Source organism: Miscanthus floridulus, chromosome 14 (genome assembly GCF_019320115.1).
Source record: "Miscanthus floridulus cultivar M001 chromosome 14, ASM1932011v1, whole genome shotgun sequence".
Taxonomy (NCBI): Eukaryota; Viridiplantae; Streptophyta; class Magnoliopsida; order Poales; family Poaceae; genus Miscanthus; species Miscanthus floridulus.
The window spans coordinates 75,558,182-75,572,540 of NC_089593.1; the positions used below are offsets into that span (position 1 = coordinate 75,558,182).

The 14,359-nt window shown below is 49.0% G+C and overlaps 1 protein-coding gene across 1 annotated transcript; it reads right to left on the reverse strand.

Moving 5' to 3' along the window:
• Positions 1-9,863: 9,863 nt before the first annotated feature.
• Positions 9,864-10,975, reverse strand: LOC136504164 (uncharacterized). Its single transcript, XM_066499028.1, has one exon. The coding sequence runs from the start codon at positions 10,860-10,862 to the stop codon at positions 10,161-10,163; it is 702 nt and encodes a 233-aa protein (XP_066355125.1). The 5' UTR covers positions 10,863-10,975; the 3' UTR covers positions 9,864-10,160.
• Positions 10,976-14,359: the final 3,384 nt, after the last annotated feature.

Consider the following 14,359-nt stretch of genomic DNA (forward strand, 5'->3'; position numbering starts at 1 on the left):
CACGCCGTATGAGCAACGAAAGAGAAATATGATGCAAGAACCCCAAGTCAGTACTTAATTAAGCCACCTAGAGTCCTTAACTAGGCATAAAGGATATGACCACTGGCACACTTTTTAGTTTAGAAATCACGTTTTTCAAATGCCTTTTTGTTTTAAATACACTTGTGAACAGTACACATGCTAAACCATGCTCTGATGCCAGCTGTAACAGAACCGACCAATTATACGAAATTAAGTAAGAAAATCATCCGCCAGAGCAGATGATTTAGCAAACTTAAGCCCGTATAACCCGGTAGTCCGTGAAATCACGAAGGATTTCAAACCAACTCACATACCAGCCAAGATCGTAATAAGTTTAGCGGTCACCATCACATATTACATAAAAGTTCGCATCTCAGATACATCAGTGTTTAAACATAGTTATTACAAAACGAGTTCAAATAGAAGTAGCGGAAGCCATTTGTTCAAAACCACACACACTCACACGGAGTTCAAATACAGTGCCAGCTAATGATCATCTCCAACAAAAGCATCAGACGAGACGTAAGGAATGACCATGCCCATGGTCCTAAGCATCACCCATCGTAGGATAAAGGCAGTTGATACAGTAGCCGTAATACATCTGCCCATCTGCAACAAGTGGGAATAAAACCCTGAGTACGAGAAGGTACTCAGCTAGACTTACCCGACATAACCAAAAATAAAGTGACACCAAGGATTATGAAGGGCTTTATAGTAGGGTAGCTGACTCATTTGCAAAAAGAGGCATTTTAGCATTTCAAGAACCTTTCCAAAAGCATTACTGTCAAGTTAATTATTATTAACCTGTCGACTACATTTGCACCTATACTAGAGCAAGCATGTGATTAAGCAAATAATGATAACCAATGATCATTAACAACTTCCATAATGTCATATTCATTATAACTGTCCAAGTGTTCCATCAACATTACTACAATGAAGTCACTCAAGTCAAGTGCTCACTATCCAGGAGCGATGGCGATTCGAATCGATTCCTAACCAGCTGGTGATTTATTCCTTACACAAACCTCACTCACCCGCTAAAGTGAGGTATCGATCACCGAGTCAACTATCCAGGAAAAATCTCGAGTTTGCCAGGAACCACATGTACCCGGGGGCCGACCGACTACCCTTTGGTCTTATCATCTCGCCCCCGTGTCCTACCACACCTGCTCCGATACAGTGCGCTGCGGGAAATCTACTCGGCCCGAATAATCTCCCAGCTTTGCGGTCGAAAGGTACTTTATTCGGCCAGCTAAATATAAGGCATGCGTTCAACATGACCTGAGGCCCAACAACGGTCGGTCCTTAATCGACACAGATGGAAAAGCACTACAGTCCAAAACTCTGTAAGTCTCCGTCCGGTCTCAACTTCAAATTAACACTTAGTTATACCATGACTACATAGTTATCCAAGCAGATCTAGGTAACCACCTATAGCTCGCAGGTGACAGGAAATCACCCGACTTCTACCGGTCTAAGCCAGCTAAGCATTGACTCGACTGCGGATACCAGGGTAACAAGGATATAGTATAACAAAGGTAGACAAGGTATAATGCAGCAACGGTTGCGAACAACTCCTGAACGTAATGCATCAATTAAAGTAAAGCATTTAATTAATAATTGCAAACCAGGGAAAAAAATGCTTCGGGGCTTGCCTCTCTCGAAGGAGCTCGGGCGGTGATCGGGGCACTCCGGAAGTTCCTCAGCGTCCTCCTTGTCTGCTTCGGTCACTTCATGCGGCTGCACCTCGAGCTACTCCTCAGGCTCCTCGGATATGACGACTGGGCTCTCGGTTTGCGATCCTGTATGATGCAGGTGCGTAAGTGCTTATGCAAAAGGTGCATCGGATGAAATGAACACAATGAATATGCTGGAATGCAAGGTAGTCAACATCATCCAAGAACATGTACTACAAGCACATGTCATCTACTGCATTCTCTTCTATTACTAAGATGCTAAGTCAACACATCTCATTAAATGCTTCAAAGATACACCAAAGCTTCACTAATTTCTTAATCATGCATAAAGCAACATTTGATTAAACCCTAATTAATAATAGGTTTAAATAGCAACATCTATTTTTATAGCTTAGAAAAATCTTAGAAAATTACCATAGCACAGTACTATCCTAAGTAGTCTACCATCACATTTTTATGGCATTTGGATAAGTAGAATAGCCTACACAAAAATGACAAGCCTGGACCTAATTATGAACATGAAAATACTTTGTATTATGAAAAGTGTCAAACAACAGATGTAATATTTTTCCTATGTTCTACATAGTAAATAATCACTGCACAAAAATTATCACATGCATGTTTTATACAAATTTTGCTCTCTAGCAAAAATAACAAAAATCAGCAATTAAAGGCACTTGAACTACACCTCACATTTTTTCTACAGGACATGCATGGCATATATTTTTCCTAGGAAGTACATTACACAAAAAGAGTAACAAACTTGGAAGCATATTTTTCTGATACATATAGGTTTTACTACACATTTTACAAGATATCAACAATATCAAGAATTAAATAAAGCTCTACAGAAAAGTATCTCAAAAATGGCATGCAATATTTTTATCATGTAGATCTGGTGACAAGGAACACAACAAAATTTGTTTCAACAAATTTGGAGCCAAAATGAGTACACAAACATTTTCCAAAGTATTTCTCTTCCTAAATAATAAAGAAAAAACCGAAAACATTTTTCCTATTACTACTGGGCCGGCCCATGGGAACGACTGGCCCACGGCCGCTTTCGGCCTGCGTAACCGAGCGGAGGGAAAGGCGATGGCCTGGCTCGAGGCTCCGGCCCAAGGCCGACCTGGCCCAGCAAGGCCGAGGCGAGACGGCCACGCCACGCCGACGTTCCAGGCGCCATGGCGGTGCGGCCGCTGCCAGCGGGCCGACAGCCATTGCCGGCCATGACCGGGCAAGTAGGCGTGCGCGCTGGGTCCGCAAGAAGGTGGCGAACCCGAGAAGGTCACTCAAGGGGATAGAGAAGGGACGGGGAAGCCCTTCCACGGTGAGGTCAAGCGCGGCGACGCCATGACCGACGGCGGCGAAAATGCGCAAGGTAGCTGTACCTTGCTCAAACTGTGACCCTACAGTGTGCACCGGGTGTCGGGGAGCGAGGCGGAGCGACGTGTGCTCGATTGCGGGCAATGGTGGACCACCGGCGGCCAATTTCGCCGGCGGGGCTGCGGTGGCGAGGGCGGCGCGAGCAGAGCTCGGTGCGGGGCGAGGTAGAGACGCAGCGCGGGAGAGGAAAATGAGGAGTGCTGGGAGAAGCGGAGCTGCGGGGGCTTGAAAACGGGTGAGGCGCGTGCTCGCGGGGGCCACGGGACGCCACCCGGCCGGCGTCGCCGGCATGCGCTCGCCACGCGGCGCGGCATGCCTGACGCGGTCGGACGCGTACGCTCGCGCGGGGGAGAAAGAAGACAGCGCGCGGGCGTGGGCTGGGCCAAGGCGAAGGCGCGGGCGCGTGAGGATCGCTGGGCCGGCTTCGGCTGATGGGCCAGAAGTGAGGTGGCGGCCCGTTAAAAGAGATAAACAATTTTTCTAATTCCATTTTCAATGAATTTTCAAATATCAGTTTTCAAGTACCATTTTGAGCAAGAAAATGACTTCTTTTGAAAATGGCCCAAAAATAAAAGTTGCTTAGAATTTAATCCTCTACAACTTTGCTTTAGGGACCAACTAAAAATTTTGCATAGATTTTGAATTGGGAAGCAAAAGCTAAATAGAGAGGATTTTTTACCCTTTCCAATAATAATTTCAAAAGCATATTTTGTCAAAAGTTTGAATACAAACTTTGCTCCAAAAATTGTGCTAAATAATTCTAGATGATTTACAATTATAGCCAAACATGTTTTATTAACCTAGCAAGCATAATTAGGGCAAAATAACTCTAAACAAGTGTATGCAACATTCATGTTTCACGAGCATGTTTCATATGTTTCGAAGCATTGCTTCAGTTATTATTTACATGATTATGCATGTATGATTAGGATGCTTGATGATGCATAATATGCATGATTTGTAGTGCCTAAAGGCTTGCATAACACTAGGGTGTTACATGTTTAATCTAATGGCAATTGACCGTGACGACGAGGCACGTTCTATTCACCAATCCGTGATGAAATAGGAACAAGATAAAGTAAATAAGTTGAGTTTAAGTCATAAGGTGAGATCAAGGGAGAGAATGTTAGATGATCTCCAACCAATTCGCCCAACGGCTAGTTAGGCCCTTGGATCGCGCCCTGATCAGGGGCGCCAACCGTTCCATGGTTGATGGGCCCCCGTCACACAGCGCCATAAAAATTGAGGTGAGAGCCGGGGCACAAGGCACGAGGTTCACCTGAGCCGTCAGACGCCCCCCACCTACAGTCTCGAAACTCTAACCGATCTAAGAGGGGGTGCTGCCAGCGACTGAAAGATCGCCACCGGCCACCGCCGCCTCTGCACCATCGCCACCGCGACAGCGCCTTCACCGTCGGCCTTCACCACGCCACCGATGAGCAACCCCATGGCCAGCTCGTCTTCTACGAAGGTGGCCGATAGTTTGCACCTCCGTGATCTCTCTCTATTTCTTATTTTAGTCTAGGTTCTAGGGTTTACACTTCATTAAATATCAATAGGTATACTAGATCTATGACTTGTTCCTGTAACCCTTCTGTCACTTCTATCAGCAGCTTCACCGAGTTCGTGGAGCTGTACAACAACGTGAGCACTGAGCAGCACAAGTACGGGGCCGGGGGAAAGGTGTGGGACCCGGAGCTGTTGCAGGCGCAGGGCATGGTGGTGCGCTACGTGGTGAGCCCCGACGGCCATGGCAAGTTCAGGAGCATCACCGAGGCCATCAAGGCCGTGCCGGACGTACGGGAACAAGAAGAGGGTCATCCTCGACATCAGGACGGCCACCTACAAGTAATAATTATTATGATAAGAAATTTGAATCTCTTCCCCTTCTTCTCTGATAAAAAAAACAAACAAACAAATTCGAGGCCCTCTTTAACTTACTGGCTGGCTGGATGGATGGATTGTTTCACCTTTCCTTCTTTTGTTTTCTAATGTTTTGCTGTTGTCTGCTGACACGCTGGCACGCTGCTGATGCCACGGTGGCCTTCCTTGATTAATTTTGTAACTGTTTCGTTCTGATTTATAGAAATGAACTAGGATTTAATTAATTAATTCGACAGAAGGGTCGTAGCAGCTCCCAAGGTCATGTGATCTTTTTTTTCTCTTTAGATCGACAAAGGAAGGAAGTTGACGTCATATTTGAAGTCTGTTCTTTGCAGGCGCACGGCCAAAATACGCAAAGATGGTTTTATTCTAAATGGTCGAGAAGCAGTAGTGTGCAGTGTGCAGTGTTGAGAGAAGAGCAGACAGGTTGCTTTCGTAGGTGGTGTGTCGCGTTCGCGTGGATGAGTAGGGCGCTGATGGAACGGCATTATTAAAGACACACGATGCAACAGCAGCAAGGCCATGGTTAGGGGTATATATACGTACATGCAGCCCGCAGCCCGATGACCCTGGCCCGAATCCCGCCTTTTTGGCCCGGCCTGAGCCTAGCCCGGCCCGGCCTTCTTCGTGCCCATGCCGGCCCGACCCGGGGTAGCAGGCCGTGCTTGGGCTGCTCCCCCAGCCCGGCGGGCGGCTCGGCCCGGCCCGGCCAAAAAAGGAGGCACGGAGCCGGCCCCGCTAGCCGGAAGCACGACGCGGCCACTCTCAGTCTCTCACCGCTCCCCCTGTCAAACCCTAATCCCCATTCCCAGTCTCTCACAGCGCCACGCCTCTCTCAGTCTCTCACCACGCCTCTCTCTCTCACTCTCGCAGTCACTCCACTCCTGCCCACCCCCGCGTGGCCACGCCCACCAGAGGGCATAGAAGGATCCTCACCTCCGCTCAGGCGCTCACCTCGACAGATCCGGCGTCATGCGTCAACCTCCGCGTGGCCAGGGGCTCCTTACCTCCACGCGGTCGAGCCCTGGAAGCGCCACCGCCGACGTGCCCCTACGGCCCTACCTCCTCTTGCCGCGCGCGGCCGTCGGCGTCGGGTGCGGGTGCGGCCGGATCCGCCACGGCCCTCTTCCTCGTCTTCACCCCCACGCCTCTGGAAGCCGGCGACCCCGTGGGGCAGATCTGCGGGAACAACAGCAGCCACTACACCACGAACGGCGCCTACCACGCCAACATCCAGCGGCTCGCCGCCACGCTCCCCACGAACGCCTCCTCGTCCGGGAAGCTCTTCGCAATGGCCACCATCGGCGAGGTCCCCCGTCCCTGACACCGTCTACGCGCTCGCGCTCTGTCGCGGCGACGCCGACTCCTCCTGCCTCGTCCGCTACTCCGACTAGAACTTCCTCTCCATCCCCTTCTCTTCTCGCCGGATTCGGCGTCGAGCGCCGCCACCGCCTCCCGCCTCTCTCAGCCAGCGCCGCCCCTTCGCCACCGCCTCCCGCCTCTCTCAGCCAGCGCCGCCCCTTCGCCACCCACGCCCGTTCTGGAGGCGACGACGACGCCTTCGTTCCCCTCTCGTCGGGCTGCTGGGCCGGCACGGCCTGCTAAGACGCTCGGGCTTTTCAGGCCGGCCCGGCCCGAAAAATGGCCCGACAGGCCGTGCCTGGGCCGTAGGCCAGGCCTGATGCCCGGTTCAGCACGGCCCGAGAGGCACGACGTGCCGTGCCGGCCCGACCACCATCGGGCCGTGCCTGGCACGGGCCCGTGCCGTGCTGGGCCGGGCCGGCCCGATGGACATCTATAGTTAGGGGTGAAAACGGTACAGATATTTTTGACTGTATTCGAGACCGAATTCGTTTAGTGGGGTTTAGATCTGTCCATATTCGAGTTCGGATATCAACATCCGATACCGTATCCGTATCCGAATACTTAAATCGCATATTTATGATGTCGGTATCCAATCGTATCCTATCCGGCAATTAAATCTGATTAGCCTATGATTTAACAATGTGGTGCTACAATAAACATTCGCTAATAATAGATTAATTAGGTTTAATAGATTCGTCCCACGAATTAGCCTGGGCTTTGATCTACAATTAATTTTATAATGAGCTCATCTTTAGTCCTCCTAACTAGCCTCCGAATATTCAACTGTAGCAAGAGCTAAACTTTAGCCAACGCCCACGAGAGGACTGGTAGGATAATAAACACCAGACAGTGTAACAGTAGAGTCATAAAATACTTCCAGGAAACTCCAATATTTTCCCAGCCACGTGCCAATGGGCTGGAGACAACAGTGCAGAACCATAATTTGAATTTATGAACACAGAAAATACATCACTGTAAGGAACCAAGTGTTTTAGCATGAGATAAGTAGCATTCCATCTAACATCCATGTCTAAGCTAAATTTTCTAGGTCTCATACCTTTAGTTTCACAGTAGTTTCTAAACATAGCAATTCTTTGATTAGAGGAGTTCAAGAAATTAATTGCAGTTCTAAAATCCTCTATATAAGGTTTGATTCTTTTTAGTCCAGATTTGACTATCAGATTAATAATGTGACAAGCACAGCGTTGATGCACAAGACTGTAACCAGGTGCAGGATCATCAGGTGCAGGATCACAACCAAGATAACCAGCAAACATGGGTGTCAAAGTTTCCATAGCCTTAGCATTAGAAGATGCATTATCTAAAGTGATAGAAAAGATTTTATCAACCAAGCCATACTCCTCAACAACAGATGCAATGGAAGCAGAAATGTTTTCACCAGAATGCTTAACTTGAATCAACCTAAGACCAACAATCTTCTTTTGCAATTCTCAATCAGCATTCACATAGTGAGCAACAACAGATATGTAATCCTCTTTAGTATTACCAGACCATATGTCAGAAGTCAAAGCAACAGATGCAGAAGCATGCACACAGTTCCTAATCATAGCACGACATTCAGCAAATAACTTATCCAGATCTCTAGTGGTGGTTCTTCTAGATGATCTAACAAATCTTGGGTTATGAGAATTTTTAATATATTCCTCAACAGTTCAGTTCTAGCAACAGCAGGATCATAGTTCCAATTATGCAAAGACCCATCAACATTAAAAGCTAGTCGAGACTGAACCCTAGAAGCATTATCAAGTTTCTGTTTGCAAGATTTTTGGTGCCTAAGAATGTGACCAGTACCAGCAGCAGATCTAGCACTCAACACAGTTCTACACATCTTACATATAGCTCTAATACGCACATCGACACCATTAATCTTCTCATAAACCTCCTCAAAGTCACCCCAACACTTAGACTTGCGCTTACCAAGTCCAGAAACAGCACCAGAGGAAGGAGTACGAGTACCATTACCATCAGCATTACCATTAACACCAGTGTAGTTGGAGTCCACCGTCCCTGTCCCCGTTGCCCCTGCATCGACGGCATCGACGTCGATCGCCGGCTGTGTCCCGCGGGTGGCGTCATCAAACACCGCAAAGGGGTCATGGCCGTCGTCGTCGTACTCCGGGGACAGCCCAGCCGCGACCAAGTCATCGTCGCCAGTCACAGGGAACATGGCACCGTCGCCCTGCGGGTCACACGCCATGGGGCCCTCGGCCGCGGACGGCTGAACTCCAGCACCGTTCCTCAACGGTGCGCGGCTACGGCTTGGCCGCGGTGCCATTGCCCGTCGTCCGTCTACACCAAGGCTAGTTGACGACGAGGCATCGGTAGCAGACCTGCAAAGAAAAAGAACACGAAAAGAAGAAAAGGATGAGAAAATGATCCCAAAAACAGAATCAAAACACTGAGAAACGTATAGATCTAGGGGCTAGGGTTAGGGTTACGAATGGGGATGGACTTGCCTGCGCAACCGGAGCCGGATGAGAAAATGATCCCAAAAACAGAATCAAAACACTGAGAAACGTATAGATCTAGGGGCTAGGGTTAGGGTTACGAATGGGGATGGACTTGCCTACGCAACCGGAGCCCGGCGCCGGAGAAGACGAGGGCCACACAAGGGCAAGACGGGATTAAGAAGGACGTCGAGCGACGGTGGAAGAGAGACGGGGAGGCGGACTCACATGTTCATCGACAAACAGAGGAGAAGGAGTAAAAAGGAAGACGGAGAGGGACTGAGGGAGCAGGGAACTCAGGGAGAGGTGATGGAGCGGCGGCGATATCATCGGATCCAAGGACGACGGTCGCACCGGCGGCGAAGATGGATCGACGAGAGGAGGCGAGTGGCGACGAGCGAGAGCGACGAGCGACCGAGAGGGTGTCGAGTGCGGCTGCGGTTGGGAGGCGAATGGGGTTAGGGTTAGGGTGGGGGTGGGGGCCGGCCGGGGGAGGGTTGCGGTTATATGGGGAGCCGGGGAGGAGGCCAGGAGGGGAGGGGGCGTTCTTGGGCCGCCGGCCTGCTTGCCTGCTTGCGGGCCGTGCCGCGCCGGCCTGTGGGCCTAGGGTGCGGCCCAAGCACGGCCTGCACCCCCGTGCCGTGCCAGCCCGGGCCCATTGACCTTCGGGCCGGGCCGGGCTAGGGCAGGGCCTAAATAGCGGGTCCGTGCCGGGCTCACGGGCTCGGGCTTTGTGCCCGGATATAGCTGCAGCATGCTCTGGTGCTCTGATCCTCCAGAGTTTAAGGGAGTATATGCGTACAGTCGCACGTGCGAGTGGTAACTCCACGCAGTAATGGGACACAAGTACTACTACACTGCTCATCTCCGTAGGCGCCATACCGCATGTACGGAGTACGTACGACACAGCGTAGTAAGAACAAACATGATGGATCATGCGGACATTCATAGAGATAGCATCACTTTCTTAATCTTAAGCGAGTTTTAATAATAACAGCAGGAAATTTTAGAAGAAGTAAAAAAAAAAACAGATCGTACATGCGGGCATGGATTATTCATTTATTCTAGAGAAAATCGAGCACCCATCGATCGAGCAGCTCTGCCGTCTCTCTCGATTAATGCTCGTCGTCTCCGATGGATACATGAGTAGCTCTTCTCCTCCTCTTTAATTTGTGTTTTTTCTTCAGTTCCTCTGACGATGCGTATGGTGCGTGGTGGCTGTGGACGAATGAATGCGGTGGGCACGGTATAGTAAATTAAATAATGGCCATATGGCCGCCGGCCGGCCCGGTGGGTAGGTGCACCGTGCACGTACGACGGCCGGATCGATCACCGATCAGTTCTTGGCGGCCACCGCCTCTCCCTGAACCACCTGCTCCGCCGTGCTCATCTCCTTGAGCTTCTCCTCGACCTTGTCGACGCCGTCGACGCCAGCGGCGTCCTTGTCGCCCTTGCTCCCTTCCTCGGCGACGGCCGCTTTCTTCTCCCCCTCCGCCGCCGCTTCCACTTTCTTCTCCACCGCCTCCGCAGCAGCACCGTTGCGGTTGCCGGCAGCAGCAGCAGCACCGCCAACGCCAACGCCACAGACGTTCCTGGGAACAACAACGCGGCCGTCGTCGGCCTCAAACGCCTCAACAGGGAAGCTCCTGGACAAACCCCCAATCGCCTTGCAGTGGAGCTTCCCCTGGGGCGGGTCATCGACGCAGATCTCGTGGAGCGTGACCCAGATCAGCATCTCCTTGGCCTTCACCCCCGTGATCTTCTTCAGCCGGCCCTTGTCCGCCACCGCCGACACCTCGGCGCCGTAGGTCACGTGGCGGTCGGCTTTCGCGAAGTAGTGGTCCACCTTGCGGCGCTGCTTGAGCCACACGAAGCCCGTCTCCTCCACGTACCCGCACTCGATGATGTCCCGCAGCGGGAGCAGGCCGCTCGGGAGGCCGATTTCGTGGAGGAGGAGGCGGGTTTTTTCTTGACCGGCTGCGTCGCCCAGGTAGATCTCCGCCTTCGCGCGCACGTCGTCGGGGATCGTCAGCGTCATCTTCGGCGGCGGCGGAGGCTGGCGGTGCTGTAGGTGTGGGACTGTGGGTTGGCTGGTTGGAGGGACTGATGGAGTGAGGAGGAGGAGGCGAGTGTTGCGTGTTTGGAGAAGGGAGCACGCGGTGCGTGGGCTTATATAGTACTAGCATCACCAGGGAGGAGAGATGGGCTCACTGGATTTGGATTTGGATTTGCTTTGCTTGGAGGAAAGCAAGCAAGGCAAGCGAACCGACAAGATAGTAGGGGACGTGGCTAGGGGTTGCAAGATGTTTTCATTACGTTGGATTGGATGGAGAATGAATTTGGAGGCTGTTTGGATGCCGGCCGTCACCTGCCACACCGCACTTATGCAAGGCTTGGCAAGTTGAGGTAGGGAACCAAACAGCCCCTTGGTCCAGATTTCGTTTGGATTTGGATTGGTGAGTGATGATGAACAGGTGAGTGTCCGAGTTCGGCAATAACGTCATAATACGTACGGCGACCGACCGCAAATTCATCTATCGTTACTTGATCCTAGTACACCACTAGAATATAATGTATAGATCGTTTTAGTTTTTCTAGATAAATATATAACTTTTAATATGTATCTAAACGTATTGTAGGGCTAGATACATAGCAAAAGCTATCTAGAGAACTCAAAACAACCTATAATGTAGCACAGAGGGTGGTACAGTACAATACACTGATATACACCTATAATGTAGCTGAGTATCCAACTTATAACTATTTCATTAGTTAGAAATGGGACTAAGTTCGCATGAAGGATTATAGAGGGTAAAATATTAATTGCTTTCTTTGAAATTGTTTATTATAATCTTAAGTGGGTAATAATGGGATTAAGTTTGCATGAAGGATGATTACAGTGGGTAAAATATTAATTGTGGCCAATTATTTTGTTTGAGATTGTATATCATAATCAAGAAAGATATATGGTGGGTAAAATATTAATTATTGCTAATTATTTTTTTAGAAAATAATTTATTATTTATAATCAAGAAAGTAGAGAGATATATGTTTCTAATTAGGTGGATAATAATGAGGTTATATAGGAGTATGTAGACTATCAGGGAGAGACGGGTACGTTTGGTGCAGTACGTGCAGAAGTGCTGCAGACTACTGCTGGATCTGCATTTGCTTTGCTTCGCTTGGAGGCAGCTTGCTTAGGGCACCAGCAGTGTATAGATCCAGGGGTGGTCCTTAGCTGGGCCCCACGAACGATTAGACATCATCTGTTATGCTACCAGCAATGTATAGGATCGGGGTTGGTTCTATACGTGGGCTCCATGCCCATAAGAAAAACAACCGATCCCCTTCTTCGTGAAGGTTTGGAGCCGGGTTCGATACGAAGGAGCGGCTCCTCCATCGAATCGGGTTCACAGTGTATAGGAGCCAGGTCGATCTTCGCATTTATTGCATCGAACCGGGGGATAGGAGCGCACACTGCGGACGCTAGGGGAGGCGACGAGATGTGGTTGGGGGTTGCGATTATACGCTTTCGTTATTCATTACCACGTTGGATGGAGGCGACAGGCCTGTGCACTGTGCTCCCATAGATCCCCATGATGCCTGTCCGTGGCAGTGGCAGGCACAGCGCGCTTTGCGGATGGATGGATCCCGACCGCCGCACCAACGCGCGTAGCGTAGCCCAACCGCCCACCTGCCCTCTCCCTCCCTGCCTGCCATAAATGGGGGACGGTTGGTTAGTTAGGGTTGGGGGGACGAAACAAGGAAGGAGACACGACGACAGGAACAGAAAGGGCCCGGTTCGCTTCGCTCAAAAGTCACAGCTAAAAATACTGTTCGTTGAAATCCTGTGAGAGAAAAACACCGTTCATTCGTCGAGAAGCGAACTTGAAGCCAAGCCGTCCATCCAAATCCTAATCCATCCGTCGTCAGTCGCGGGGTTTGCAGTTACATCACGCATCAGCATCAACATCGACCCCTGCCTAGCCTGTCTCGTCTCGTCTCCTCTCCTCTTCTCCCTCGAGACCGGTTCAGCGTGAAACGTACGTACTCCGTTCTAATACAGCTAGCACAGGTGACTGACTCCTCAGGGAAACATGACATAAAATTAAGCCGCGGACCTGTAACCGAATCGTTGAGCGGTTAAACCATAATCCATAAACTCTTGTGTTCTCGCAGGTGTTTTCCGCGCTGAACCTTCTTCCCCAAATTTCTCTGAATCCTGTATAAATCCTTGCTATTTCTACCCTAAATTCCCTTCATCAGCTATCATTGTTCCTAACAGGGTTGTTTGCCGGCGAGTCATCCTCCATTTTTTCGTTGGAGCACGTCGAGCCTGCCCTGCCTTGGACGACCTAGGCCCAAGAGGATTCACGCTTAATTTAGAGGATCTCCAGGTGTCTTGTAAAACAACTTCCTATTTTGATTTTTAACATAAAAAAAAAGTCCTCCCCAACAATTTGGTGAAAAAAGACTCTTTAAAATAAAAACTTGTCCACTATTTTTTTTTCAACTCGTAAGTTTTCATCAAAGTCAAGAGTAGCTCTATATCCGCTCACCATCCGGTGTTTTCTCGAGAGATTGGAGTAAATTAGACGCATGAGTAAGTTAAGAAAATAACGGGTTCCATGTGAGAAAAACAATAAGAAACAACGAAACTATTAAAAAAAAGGTTTGGTTGGTTAGAAAAAGCCGGTGTTCCCAATATAAAATCATTACTATTGGAGAAAGAGAAATAAACTAAGGTTGCTACTTATTTTCTTAACTCGTTAAATTTGTTGGTTTAGCAAGTTCATTACAGAAAATACCTGGAGTTGCTCTTAGCAGATAGCTACTCTAATTACACAAAACACACTGAGACCTAGCACATGATCCAATCCAATAGATTTCATTAGATTCCCTAGAAAATATTCCAAATAATCCACAAAATGGATATATCAAAACTTAACTCTGTACACCTGTCCATCTCGCGTTCAGGGGTAAAAGCATCAAATTCATACCCCACTTAACACCGTTAGTGAGTGGATCAAGGGCCAAGTAAGAAACCAAAGTTGTATTCCACACTAAATAAGCAACCTCGAAACTGAAAGGGCCAAGCATGAAAGTTGAACTTTTGTTTAGGGCCAAGAAGTAATTTTCTCTTTTACCTTTACATATCTTCAATTTGTAACCTGCTGAGGCAGCCCAAATCATAACTTTAAAAAACTGTGAGGAACCTACTGTAGAACTAAAAAAAAATTAGGTTCACAAGTGTTATACTTAAAATCAGTCCCCTCTTTTCAAAGCCTTTTGTCATCTAGGTAATACCTTTTGATCCAGAACCATAGTAAGCAGGCATTCAGCTCTTTAAGATTGGGGATGCCTAAGCCCCAATACGCTTTGGGCATGGCCACTATTTGTGCTTGTCATCTCCATCCCCCCATATTTAGTTTAGTTGCACTTTTGATCTACATGGTTTAATTTTCCATCTCAATCCCTCCCAACTATGAAGTAGTAGGGTGGATTGAAGTGCAACTAAATAAACCTTTTAGCGAT